This window comes from Canis aureus, chromosome 29 (assembly GCF_053574225.1).
Source record: "Canis aureus isolate CA01 chromosome 29, VMU_Caureus_v.1.0, whole genome shotgun sequence".
Lineage (NCBI taxonomy): Eukaryota > Metazoa > Chordata > Mammalia > Carnivora > Canidae > Canis > Canis aureus.
The window spans coordinates 29187637-29202348 of NC_135639.1; the positions used below are offsets into that span (position 1 = coordinate 29187637).

At 34.7% G+C, this 14712-nt stretch overlaps 1 protein-coding gene across 4 annotated transcripts in view; it reads left to right on the forward strand.

Annotated features, from left to right (window-relative positions):
* HPSE2 (heparanase 2 (inactive)) overlaps positions 1–14712 on the forward strand; it is a 627272-nt gene that overhangs the window by 59625 nt on the left and 552935 nt on the right. For 3 of the 4 annotated variants that reach the window (XR_013368097.1, XM_077878048.1, XM_077878046.1), the window contains exon 3: positions 4386–4547. The exons of the other annotated variant lie outside the window; for it this stretch is intronic. Coding sequence is in view for 2 of the 3 variants with exons in the window: in XM_077878048.1 (XP_077734174.1) it covers positions 4386–4547 (162 nt within the window). In the remaining variant the exon portion in view is untranslated. The remainder of the gene's footprint in view (positions 1–4385; positions 4548–14712) is intronic. 4 annotated transcript variants of the gene reach the window in all.

Here is a 14712-nt window from a genome sequence, read left to right on the forward strand (position 1 = left end):
ATTTGTCTAAGAGCTCTCAGAAAGTGATAGAGATGGGATCTGAACTTGCATATATTTGAATTCTGCCTTTAATATCTGTCATATTGCCTCATATAATGTTGGTGAAAGTACCTTAACCCTTTACTTGGCAGGCTTTTAATGACTAAACTGAAATAATTTTATTGTGTCTGCATCACCTAGTCTTTGCTTAAATATCTCCAGTGATCAGGAACTCACTCCATCTTTAAGTAGTTCCTTATAGGACAGCTTTTACATTTCTTTCATGTAGAGCTAAGTAATATGTCTTTTGGCTACTCCTATAATGTTTGGCTTTCTGTATTTATGCAGAATAAGTCAGTTTTCTTTTCTGTATGAAGCAAGCCATCTTTAATGTTTTCTTTGCCAGGCTCAACACTTTGTTTCAGCTATTTTTAAAAAAATAAAATTATTTACCATCTTGACATTAGATGATTAATGTCCTGAGAAACTATTACAGGCGGAAAACATATAATACTACAAGTAGAGTATTATAATGGCAAAAATAGTAACAGCTACCCTTTGTAGAGTTCTTATTATGTGGTATCTTATTATGTGGTATAGTGCTAAATCTTTTATGACTCTTTACAGTAACAGGATGAAGAAATAGCCTTCAGATGCATTGTTGTCTGTCATTTCCGCAGCTTATAAGGGACCACCAAGCTAGAATTTGAACCAAGGTCTGCTTTAACTCCAACTCTTTACTGTGCTGCCTTTGGCTAGCATGGAATTCAGGGTGGCTATGTTACCTCCTGTATTCTGGATGTTCTGGTTATATTAATTTAGTCTAAGAATTTTGTTAATCTTTTTGGCAGAAGTACTATATTTGGCAGCATTTTACTGACTTACATAAAGCTTGGATTCAACTAAAACTTGTAAAACTTAAAAAGATCTTAAATATTTAAGCTTCTGTTTGGTCTGGCCTTACCCTCTTATGTAATTAATTTTCAATATAATTGCAGGACTTTGTGTTCATGTCTACATCTTGGGGATTTCAGCCTAAGTTTCTAGGTTGTCAAGGTAATTTTGAATTGTGAATCTGTCATCTATAATATTAACTCTCCCTCCAGATATATATGACCATGTACATCTTTAATAAGTACCTTTTTTGTGTGTTTATCTAGTTTTTGATACAATTTCAAACAGATTATGGTGAATAAAGAATTTGTACAGCATATCTATTTTTTTCCTCAAACATTATTGCAGTGTACATTTCTAAAGTCTCAGATAAATGTTTGGCCATGCCCATGGTTTTCTTTTCTTACTATTATTAAAATAATATGGTCACTTTATTTTAAGGTTCTAGTTGGAATGATATTGAAGCTATCAGTTATAATATTTGCTTTCTTTGCCTTCTGAGCAAGACATTTATTATATAGGAAATAGAGAGTTTGGTAGGTGTTCTACTTTTGTATTAGATTCCTGGTAGAGGTATCTGAATAATTTAAACTCCTTTTAACTCTATATATAATGTTTTGGTACAAGTTTGGTAATGTTTTCTGAGCAAGTATCATACATTTTTCTTTTCTGGATAGACCATCTATGGTTTTGCTGCTGTAGAGATTTTTCTCTTTAGTTCCTTACTTTTATTATTTACCATACTTTACTATTAAATTCATGAATTTCTATATAGGAGTAACTTTTGGAAAGATCACTGGACTTGACTTTGAAAATTTCTGGATTTAGGGACTGACCATGCACTGTGAACTTGGGGAAGTCACTTAAGTTTTGTGGACCTCAGTTTCCTCAAATATACAATAGGGATAGTAATATTATTCTTTATCACTTATGATTACAACAACAGGTCAGGATTTCAAAAATAAGAAATTGATATCTCACATAACAAGAAATCAAGAGGTGGGCAGTCTAGGTCAAGAATGGTAGCTATGGGAACTCCTTAAAAACATCAGCACCCTGATGTTATGCTGGAGCTCCAATGGGAGAAGGCAGCTCAGATGCATCTTGTTCTCCTAAAGAAGCAATTCTCAAATCTTAGTCTCTCCCGATCTTCCATTTCACCATCCTTAATGTGTAGTCCTTTGTCCTCTGGCTTCTTGACTCAAGACACAAAATGGCTACTTTAACTCTGGGCTTCATGTCTATGTTTTAGACATAAGGAACAGGAAAGACTAATATGCTAAAGAAAAAAGACCCTGGTTTTCTCTTAGTGAGGTTTTGTCACTAAGGTTAAGTCCTCCTAAGGATGTCTGCCTGTAGCTTTTTGAGCAGAACCATATTACATGGTCATCCCTTGCTTCAAGGAAAGCTGGGAAATTATTAATTTTTGTGTTTTAGTCTCTATAATATAGCAAAGAAAAGTAGAAGGGATTGTGTGTAGGGTTTGGGTCAGCTAGTCAACAAAATCTGCCACATTCATAGGATTATTAGAGGGATTTAGTGATACAATGTAATAAGTTTTCCTCTTGCTTTCTATTGATGGTCTTAAAAACTAGAATGTATCTTGAATTAATTTATTCTACTTTTGTATTCAAGCCTCAGAAAATCTATGAGAGTATTTACTTGAATGTTAAATGAGTTCACTTTATTGCCTACAGTCTAGAAATTGGCATAAATATGTTTAGGAATAAATACTGCATTATTTCCAACCAGCTCCCCTGTTTTCATCCAAGATTAAGTAAGGACCATTCCCACATCTGGCTAATTGTTGTGTCAAATGCACATCCTAACTCTCATTGCCATGGGTTAGTATTTATATCTGGACTTCTCTTTTAGGGCTATGTTGACGGGTTTAAAGATTTATTTGTCTAGAACGATGTCCATATTTCATGCCACATGCCCTATTTTCTCTTTGAGCATTGCTTAAAGAACCAAATATTTCCTGTTGGTACGGTTAACACAGGTATTACTTTTTCCCTTCCAAAGCCATTGGTATCAACAGTGGCAAAGCAGTTTGTTCTTTTTTCTTTTCTTTACTTCCTTTCTTTTCTTTTTCGTTTCTCTTCCTTTCCTTCTTTCCTTCTAGCATTTTCTCCTAAAATCCTTCAATTTGCTACATAAAACTCGAAAGTTTCTGCTGCTATCCAGATTGCTGCTGATAAACATTATTTGTTTCTATGATAATCAGCTGAATTATATTTTAATTTGTAAAAACAAATAACTTAAGGGCATCAAAGCTCTATGGTAATTGGGAAATGTTCTAGGTGAATTTTTTTTTAATTTTTATTTATTTATGATAGTCACAGAGAGAGAGAGAGAGAGAGAGGCAGAGACATAGGCAGAGGGATAAGCAGGCTCCATGTACCGGGAGCCCGATGTGGGATTTGATCCCGGGTCTCCAGGATCGCGCCCTGGGCCAAAGGCAGGCGCTAAACCGCTGCACCACCTAGGGATCCCCTGTGCCACCCAGGGATCCCTAGGTGAATGTTTTTGAGGAAGACTATTTTCTGGACAATACTTCTGCTTTGAGTGAAAATCATATTGAAGTATAAAAAGCAGCCTGTCACTAATGGGAAAATAATTGGGAAAGAGACAGATCTGTAAAGGGTCTCTAGCCCTACTTTTGCTTTCTTCACTGACCCACAAATACTTTTAGATTTAAGGAGTTACTAGTGAGTCAGAATGCAGCCAGAGGCACATGAAAGATAGCAGGAGAAATCCTGAGCAGCTGACCCATAGAATGGCAGCCCTAATTTGAGCTGAATGAACTGGCTGGGAGATAAATTTGAAAACAGGTCACATGTTCTCTGAATATACATGCAGGAGCTATCACCTGGTCCTACAGCAGGAGGTAGAGGAAATAATCATAGTCACTAGTATTCAGACAAGGTTGTATGACTTTTTTTCTACGGAGAATGGTAAAAGATGTTAAGAAAAAGCCTCAGGAAGTGCACAAGTCCTGGAAGTAGACTGAGAGGAGAATGGAGGAGTGAGAATCTTAAGCGAGGTCACAGTGAGGTAATAAAATGGAAATTGCCAAAGATTTTGGAAATAAGAGGAGCCTGGGTGGCTCATTTGGTTAAGTGTCTGCCTTCAGCTCAGGTCATAATCTCCAGGTCCTGGGATCAAGCCTCATGTCAGGCTCCCTGCTCAGTGGGGAGTCTGCTTCTCCCTCTGCTCTTCCCCTTGCTCATTCTCTCTCTTTCTCTCTCTCTCTCTTTTTCAAATAAAATCTTTTAAAAAAGTAAAAAAAATAAATAAAAGAATTTGGAAATGACCAGAGAAATTTGCAGGGTGTATCATGAAGTTGGAGACACTTCAGGTTTATTACTTCTGGATCTCTTAATTCTGATGAAATCCTAGTAGGTTATAAATTCTGTCATTTTAGGTGAAACAAGATTTTGATGGGTATATGGTTTTCTGTTATATTGTTTTGTTTTGTTTTTGCTGCCTGCCTTTATTTCTCTTTGTAGACATTGTTCGAAGTGATGTTGCCCTGGATAAACAGAAAGGCTGCAAGATTGCTCAGCACCCTGATGTTATGCTGGAGCTCCAACGGGAGAAGGCAGCTCAGATGCATCTTGTTCTCCTAAAGGAGCAATTCTCTAATACTTACAGTAATCTCATATTAACAGGTAAGCCTGTTGGAGTCGTCTGAAATCTTAGAGCATTATAGATTGTTGGCCTCTATTAATTAATAACTTGATGCTTGGGAGACATTAAAATGGACTCTAGATGAGCCCACATCTGTCTGTCTCCACCCACCATATTCCTTTTTAAATTGTGATGACTTTTGCCTTCCTATAAAAAATATTTCTTGTAGTTTGCAGTATTTTGGCTTGAGGTTATAGGCAACTCAGCATGTGTGTTCTCAAAAGACAGAACCAATGAAAACCTAATGAAGCCTTATAAAAATATGACTTTTTAGATGTGTGCCAGTAGATTTGAAAGAATTACTAAATTTGGTGTCTAAGAAGCTGCTATTTTCCTCTTTCTGTGTATGCCCTTTCTATGAACCCAGTGAACATAAAGATGAAATGTAAAAGAGATAATGATCCACAGGCTGAGCTGAGAATGTTCTATTCCTGGTGGAGTCTGAAAATATCTGGAGAATTTGATTTCTTTTTAAGAGCAAAGAGGCTATGAGACAGCCATACTCCCTTACATCCTTGGTTCAAGGAGGAAAGTGAATTTGTATGAGAGCTCAAAGGAGAAACAACTTTTTGCAGGGCTGCCTGCAAACTTGGCTGGTAAAGAGCATGTGAGTTGCATGCTTTTGTCAAGCTTTAGAGAAGATTCTTAGAGCAGAGCTAATGTGAGAATCATTGAGGACTTGGGATAATTAAGAAGAGCAGTCTAAATTACATCCATTTTCTTGAGCAAGGCATACCTGCATTATATTGATCTAAATAAAGTTAAATAAATCAGTGTCTGTTTTTCCTTGTTTATGAACATTTAAAAATCAAAAAGATGGAATGTCTGATAGGCCATGAACATCTCACACTTATTTTTGTCAACCCCAAGTTAGGAAAATTTTAACTTTTTTTACAGGCTTCCTGGCATTTCACCAGGAATTGCTGAATGGCAACCAAATTGTTTTGCTCTTGAGAAAGCACAAGTCTTCTCTAACTTTTCATCTTGTACCTGGTGGAAAACCCAGTTGAATTAGATGAAAGTCAGATTTAAATGTGGCTTTGGTGAACAGAGAAGCGAATTATGGATTTCATAAGTATAGGCCTTGTTTTTTGCTCTTTAATAGGTCATTAAGGAGGGAAAACTTAAAAGTGATTTACGGTCAATGCTTGGTTAGTGAAACTGTTTAAGTTTAGATGTTTGGGAAGAACATAGATTTTTATCCAGATTTCTTTATTCTGTCTCAGGTGTACATGTATTTAGTATTTCTAAATTTAGTTATTAGAAATGAAATATTTTTATTTCATCCTTATTTTAATTTTAGGTCCATATTAAAGGGGTCAAACCCCATGCTCTTTAATGTGGCATAGACAGGGCTTAAGGTAATTCTAACCCTAAACTGTGGATCCAGAGTGTGGCTTGAAGGCATATTATCTTTGAAAACACAAGTGTTCTATTGGGTTCAGTGGAATCTTTTCTAATTCTCAGTAACATAATCCCTTTGGATGTTTATTCGCAGTTCAAACTGTTGGAATCAACATTGTCAACTTTTACCCTGACAACTTGCTTACTTTCCACTAAACAAACTTACCCTAGAGAAGAGCCTCTTTCCTGCTCTCACTTCTCCCAAGCTGCTTCAAAGAGTCCTCAGGCCTTTTCCACATTTTTCACCCAAATGCGTGTACAGAGGTGGTACCTTGCCACAGACAGAGCACTTCGTGTGCACCAGTTTGTTTATATGAAAGTTCAGAAGGTTTTGGTCCAGGTGTTGGGAAGAGATGTACTCACTTCAATTTAGCACCGATGGTAAAGCTATTTTAATGTCCTTTAACTAAGTCTTTGATTTTACACAGTGTGGTTTCCTAATTGTTATGAAGTTTAATCCTTGATTTCTTGTATAAATTTTGAGAACATGGTCTCCAGACAGCTAAACATAATATTTAAACATAACTAAACTAACTTTTGTAAATATTTCCCTTTTCAGTGATGAATGTATATTGGTAAGGAGGGTGAGGTTGAAGGGGCAGAGACCTCTCAAATGAAGTGACTTTCTATACCAACATGTTCAGAACACCTACTCCAGGATTTCTGCTTGGTGATGTTCCACTTATTTTTTATAACTCTGGCATAATCTTTGAAATGTCTGCAATGAAAGTATTTATGTGGAACAGTATGAGGAAACTGGGCCTCCACAATCTCAGAAAGAGATAATTTTCTTTACACTTCTGCCCTCCCCTCAACCCTTCTCTTTAATTGTTTACAGAATTTCATGTATATGGTTAGCAGTGTATCATAATTGTTTCCTGGTCAGTTAGCGGTATATTTTTTATTTTAAAATTGGATTCCTAAGATGGTAGTATGGGAAAAAATTAATAAAGTCAGCAATGTAGGAAATTAATTAAGTGACTGAAATATCAGATAGCTAAAAGCCTTTTTAAAATGATGGGTGTTGTGCTTGCTTTGGTAGCACATATACTAAAATTGGTGGGTGTTGCCTCCACCTAACCAGCAAGCCCTCATTCTTAGTTATTCCATCCCTTAACTAACGTGACTGTCAGTGTTGAGGTGAGAGGTATGTCTTCACATTCTGCATTCCGGCTCATGATCTCTCTTAAACAAGCCACCCCTCAGATGCAGGCTTATGGTATTCTAGCTTTGAAGATCTTCTGACCATTCAATAAAAGGAAACAACTCTGCAGTCCTTAGTGACAGCCCAGTTACAGAAATTAATAATATTTCTTTTAATGTGTATATCTTATTGAAGTATTCCACCTTATAGTTTTGGAAAAGTAGATTGTATTTTTGCATGGTATTAAACATGTCTTAATATTTTCATGTGAATGATTTACATAGCAATGGAAATAATGTTAGCCTCATCTAATCTAGAGGGTTATTGAAATAAACTCCAAGGCTTTCAGAATATGATGGGGTAATACCAGTAGAATATCAGTGATAGAACTATTTTAAATGGTGATGAGTAACATGATGCACTTTTCACACTGACTCACAACACATGGATGTATGCTTGTCCTGTAGCTTCCAGTTTGTCCTGGAGCTTTTAAGAAAGAACAGGGACGGTTCCTCCATTTCTTTGTGTTCTTATGATTCTTAATGTAATAATGTTCTGTATATTTGTTGGAAATATTCTGCTGTGTATATGATGAATGAATTCATTTGGGATAATTTTGACATCTAATTAATAACTTTCATAGGTTCAGATTCAGCTATTCATTTCTCCTCTCCTTTTGCCATCCCCGTACTTTTTTGAGATGTAAATAGAACTTTTGTGGTAGATACCTATAATCAAATGAAAAAGTCAGCCTTAAGGGGCAATGTATTTTCTAGGGTTCCATTTAGAACATAAGCTTCTGGAGGACAAGGAATATCATATTGTACAGCATTCTGCATAGTTATATAGAGCATGAATGATCTTGAAATGAGGTCAAATTAAAATGTATTTGTGCTGTGAAGTCATTTCAACCCTCTATAACCAGGCAGCCTGAACTGAAGCCATAATAAATAGATGGCTTTACCTAAGATGCTTTCCAATGAGGACTATTGTTATGTTAATTGCTGCCACTTTTTGTTTTGTACCTCCTCTTTCAGTCTTAGATTCCGAAGTGAATTGGAGTCCCTATAGTCAGCTTTACTGTGTTACTGTGGCAAATGAATTGAGCAAAAGAAGCTCGCACTTCTGTGTTGTGGCCCATTCTTCTAAGTTTAGTTGAACCAAGAGCTCAAATCAGTGGAATGAGAACTTTCTTTCAGTTCCCATAAGTCATAATGCTCAGAGGACAATTTGCAGGTCTTTTAATGTTACATTCTGTGGTATTGAAGATAAGATACTTTATTTAACCATTTCCCTGTTAATGTACATTAATTTATATACATGTTGACGCATTTATTTCTGTAGAATAGATTTCTCAAAGAGGGATGTCTGGGTCAAAAAGTTTGTATTTTTAAATTTTACAAAATAAGTTTTTTTTGTGGTATAATCTATAAGAAAACATCAATTTTGACAAATGTATACGTCATAGAGTCAAATAGCCACCACTACCATCAAGATACGGATTTCCCTCATCCTAGAAGTTTTCTCATCTCCCTTTGCAATCTCCTTTCCCTTCCTCCAGTCCTTAGCTGTATCTGAACTGATATTTGTTCCTAAAAGTCAAAGAAATGGAATAATAAAGTGGTTGTGTGTCTGATTTCTTTCACTAAGCATAATTTTTTTGAGATTCATTCACTTGCTGCATATTTCAGCATTTCATTCCTTTTACTTGCTGAGTGATATTTCATGTTGTGAATATGCTGCAATTTATTTATCCATTTCTCTGTTGATGAACATTTGGTTTGTTTCTAGTTTTTGGTGATTATGAATAAAGCCACTATAAACGTTTGCTCTCAGCTCTTTGTGTTGACATATTTTTTCTTTTCTCTTAGGTAGTATGGTACCTAGGAGTGGGAATGCTTGATTTCCTGGTGTCTGTTTGACTTAAAAAAAGCTGTCAGATTGTTTTCCAAAGTGGCTGAAACTATCTTATATCCTATCAGTATGTAAGAGTTCTAGGTCATCCACATTTTTGCCAACAATTAGTATTGTCTGACATTTAAATTTTAGCAACTCTAATAAATATATAGTATATCTCATGCTTTTAATTTGCAATTTACCTTATGACTAATGGTATTAGCAGCTCTTATGTGTTTATTTGTCATCTATATGTATTCTTTGGTAAAGAAGCTTTTGCCCATTTAAAAAAATAATGAGTTTTGTTTTCTTACTATTCAGTTTTGAGAGAGTTCTGTATATATTTTGTCTATAAGTCCTTTTTTCAGATATGTGATCTGCAAATATTTTTTTACTGTGACTGTCTTTTTCCTTTTGACTTTTTTTTTAATGGTTTTTTTTTTTTTTTTTTTTTGAGAGGAAGAAGGGCTGAGGGAGAGGGAGAAAGAGATTTTTTTTTTTTTTTTTTTTTTTTTTAAGGCATGGGAAAGGAGAAGCAGAGTGAAAGACAGAGAGAGAGAGGATCTTAAGCAGGCTCCACACCCAGTGCAGAACCCAGTGCCAGGCTTGATCTCGAAATCCTGAGATCGTGACCTGAGCCATAATCTAGAGTCTGCTGCTTAGCCAACTGAGCCATCCAGACGCCAGTGTCTTTTTATTTTCTTAACAGTTTCTTTTAGAGAGAAGGGTCTTAATTTTGATGAAGTCCAATTTATGAATTTTTTATGGTTTGCATTTAAAATTGTGATGCACATTGCCAGATAATTTTTAGAAAAGATTATAGCAATTCCTATTCTCACTAGCAGTGTATGAGAGCAATTATTTCCTGACATTCTCATTAGCACTGGATATCAGCATTTTTTTCAAGCTTACTCGGCCTAACAGGTGAGAACTATTATCTTATTGTTGCAATTTTCTGGTGATAGCCAGAGAGAGTATATTTTCACATATTGTTAATTTGCAGTTTGTTTTGTGAGTATTCTTTGTGAATTAGGAATGTTAATCCTTTGTCCTATGTATTGCAAATAATTTTCCTGGATATCATTCATTTTTTTACTCTGTTTTTAATTTAGAGCTTTAATATCTTACTAAAACTGTAATTTATGTTTATATTAGCTTGATGTAAGTATATCACATTATTTTCTTCCATGCTGTGAGTGCACTGTTTTTAAAATAAAACATTCTTTTGCTGCTAAATTGAAACATCATATATGGTTATATATTATATATTATACTCCCACATATATATGTACATCTTTCTGAACTGTATTTTCTGTCATTTTTCTGTTTTTTATTTCTGTGCCAATACTATACTGTTTTGATATCTGGTAAGGTTTATTAACTACTCTCTCACTTTTTCCCACAAGGTTTTCATAGCTATTCTCATATAATCACTTTTTGAAATGAGTTTCTCATTTCTTCCAGTTCAAGAATACTCGTCACTAGATTCTGATTGGAATTGTATTCAATTTATATCCTGATTTGGAAGGAATTGATATTTTTCTTAAGAATATGCTACATCTCTTTATTTGTTCAGTTGTTGTATGTCATTTGAAGATATTTCATAAATTTTTTCACGTGACTTTTTTAACTTCTTCTTTAATGTTTTATACCTTTGCTGATATGGAGAGTGAATTTCTTTCTTTTTATAACTTATTTCCAGTGTAAGAAAGAAGCTGTTGATGAAAGACAAAGGTAGATTTTGATCTCTTTTCTAAGTTTTTACCAAGTATTTTCCTTTTAGTTTCTAAAAACCTCACAAACAATATTGAAAAATCGTGGTGATAGTTGCTTTTTACATTTCAATGAAATGACTCATTATTTCATGTGCATAAACATCTAGATATTTATCCATGACAACTAATAGTTTAAAAAATATGATTTTCAAAATGAGAATAACTTTATTATTTTTCTGATTATAGTGATAAAAATCTTTTTATTAATATCCTTTTGGACATTTCTCTATTCATATACACACATATATAAGTTATAAACATATAGGAAACACACATACTTTATACAAACCAAGTAACATGATACATGCCTGTTATTTTGTAATTTCTGTTAATATTTTGTGAACATCTTTCTATATCAGAGAATATGGGCTCATACTCTTTTTAATAGCTACATTAGAATTGTGTTTTATGGATATATTGTAATTATTTAACTGATCTTTAGACATCATGGTTATCTTTAATTTTTCATGATTTTAAACAGTGTTGTGATGAACATCATTACATTTGTATCTTTGTATACTTCCTAGAAGTATGAGTGCTATGTCAAAGGAATGAACATTTAAACTATTTTTAGTAAATGGACTTTAAAAAAAATAGTAAATAGACTTTTAGGAAGGTCATGCCAGTTTATACTTATACCAACAATATGTAAGAGAAAACTAATTTATTTTGCTTTTTGCTAATGCTGATTATTTTCCCTTTTTACATGTGTTAGTGTAATAGGTTATAATTAATACATTGTTTCTAATTATAGTTCATTTGATTACTAATGAGGTAATGATCTTTTTATGTTCTTTGTCATTATTTCTATGAATTGTCCATTTCTTTAGTCCACTTTTTTGGATTATTGGTCAATTTCTTATTGAATTATAAGAACCTTTTTATGTGTAAGTGATAGTAATCTTTTGTCATGTATATTGCAAAAAATGTTTTCTTGGACTTTTAGTAGTCTTTACTTATATTTTTTTCAATTTTAATTTTCTTTCTTGTGTTTTCTTTAAAAAAATTTTTTTATTGGAGTTCAGTTTGCCAACATAAAGCATGACACCCACTGCTCATCCTGCCATGCCCCCCTCAGTGCCCATGACCCAGTCACCCCAACCCCCTACCCATCTCCCTTTCCATTACCCCTTTTTTGTTTCCCAGAGTTAGGTGTCTCTCATGTTTTGTCACCCTCACTGATATTTCCCACTCATTTTCTCTCCTTTCCCCTTTATTCCCTTTCACTAATTTTTATATTCCCCAAGTGAATGAGACCATATAATGTTTGTCCTTTTCTGATTGACTTATTTCACTCCGCATAATACCCTCCAGTTCCATCCACATCGAAGCAAATGGTGGGTATTTGTCGTTTCTAATGACTGAGTAATATTCCATTGTATAGATATACCACATCTTCTTAATCCATTCATCTTTCGATGGACTCTGAGGCTCCTTCCACAGTTTGGCTATTGTGGACATTGCTGCTATAAACATTGGGGTGCAGGTGTTCTGGTGTTTCACTGCATCTGTATCTTTGGGGTAAATCCCCAGTAGTGCAATTGTTCAAAGAGTTAAAAATAGAACTGCCCTACGACCCAGCAATTTTAGTAGTCTTTAAATTTTGTTTTTCTTTTCTGTATCTCTCTTCCTCTGTATTCTCCCCTGGCAGGCTAGCAGTTTGGCTGTCATTGCTATTGCTCTTGGTGTACCTAGCTCGGAACCAGGTTTTATAGTGGTGTGTGGTTCTGCTCTGTGGTGATATTTGGGGTCTTATTATATCCAGTCTCTGGGCCACGTGGCTTGGTGAATTCTAGGTATCTTGCAGCCCCTCTCACTTTTCCCTGCCTGCTTCCCATCGACTTTTGTCTCTGGGCAGCAAGTTAGCGGTGTTTATTTTTTATTTTTATTTTTTTAATTTTGTTTTTCCACTTAGTGAGTCTGGCTCTGGTCTTCCATCTCTCCCAGGGCACTTTTTATCTGCATTATCTCTTAACAGTCAAACTACTGTGACATCACTGTGACAGTGATAGGGTCGGCAGGTTTGGAGCAGAGACTACTTTAGATATGGCAGTCAGAGAAGGTCTCTCTTAGCTGAGACTTTCCAGCTGTGTAATCATTAGTATGTTTCAACCATCAATGTCCCTATCATTAATAGGTTGGTAGTAATATGTGCATTGCTTTTCTTTTTAGAGTTACTTTTGGGAATCATTGTCTCAGAGAGTGTTAAAACTAGAGAATTGGCGTTCTGATCTGTGTTTGAATAATAAGATAATGAATGTGAAAACACTTTATAAGTTAATCTGCTTCATGTCTTTATTAGTGAAGGAATCACAGTGGTCCCTTGGTGCAGAAATACACAAGTAGTTGGGCAGTTTTTTATTCTACCTAGTTGTGTTTGTTCAACATGTGAGTTTTGGAATCAGACAGTCTGACTCTAGAACAACCACACCAGCTTTCTTATCTTGGGAAAGTTTTTATCCTCTCTTTAGCTTTGAGTTCTTCAGGCATAAAATGGTGTTTGTATCTTACATATCTCAGAGAATTATTTGAGGATTAAATGAGACTGTGTGCATAATGCTTTAAGTACAGTACCTGGTATATAGTAAGTAATTATCCCATATTTGTTAGATTTATTCTTGTGATTAATTTTACTATTCTTTCTAATGCATATATTACTCTTGGTAGCTCAATTTCTTTTTGGAACTGAAATTTGTCTATTTTTAGATATCAGTTAACATAATATGGGAAGATAAAACTAATGAGAAACTATTTTGAGCTCTGCTGTTAACTTGTGGTAACTTCATGATAAATGTCCCTACCACTCTGAACCTTGGATTTTTTCAGTTATGTAGGATGTGTGTAAGCATTAGTAAAATAAAGCACAAAGAGTCACTCAGTCTCCTAGATAAGAAAGGTCTGAAACATATGAGAAGTGTTGTTCATGATTTTTTGGTTAAGCATTTTGAGTTCCTTGAAGGCATGGCACACTAGATGAATATTACTTGGTATTAGACTTTTCCTGATTATCCTAAATGAAGCTCTGATGCTGAGCAGAACAGAAATTAGATGGTATTCTATATATTAGAATGAGTCTAATGCCATTATCAACGTAATGAAATGTCTACATAAAAGTCAGTGACCATATACAAGCGCACAGCCATGAGGTTAAATAAATGACTAGAAGTTTCCCTTTTCTCCAGCTGCTTTATGGTTTTAAGTATAAGGATACACTCAGTTGCTGAAAGATCCTCTTATAAACCATCACATGAGTGAAAAATAAGTTATTAACAAACTCAATTTCTTACGTTAAATATCTTCTATATTTAACAGACATAAATTACATTTCGGTAAATATGATCAGAAAATACAAAACATAAAAAAGAATATAATTATACAAACTGTACATTTTGTTGTATTGACAATTAGAATAATCACTAACGGATGTTTTTAAAAAGTGCTCGTGTTCTGCTTCTCTCAAAATTAGATTTGGGAGCATCAACTGATTTTCTCCCAAGGTGATGGAAGCTTTGTGTGAATCACAGAATGAACTTCCTTATTTCTAGGAGTATTTATGTTAGGAGACATGCAGAAATATGATTATTTCTTGTTTTTCAGCCATTGTCTGTAAAGGTGATGTAGGAAGGAGTCCTTTGAATTCATTTTAACTTTAGTTCTCCTGTTCTCTTACTATGAGAGAGTTTCTCCTATGTTCCTTCAGTAGGCTGATGGCATCACATCAAATATAATTGAATAAAAGTGATTTTTTTGCAGAGTGAATTAAATGCTGACTGTTCTATACAAGTCTACCAGTGGTATCTTTTAGAGAATTTAGGTCAGTGATCTACAAGGACCAGGCAGGTGTGTGGGAAGGTGTATAGACATTCCAGGAGATGTGCAGATAAAACCCCATCGAGTGGAGGAGTTTTGCTAATTATTAATTACTGT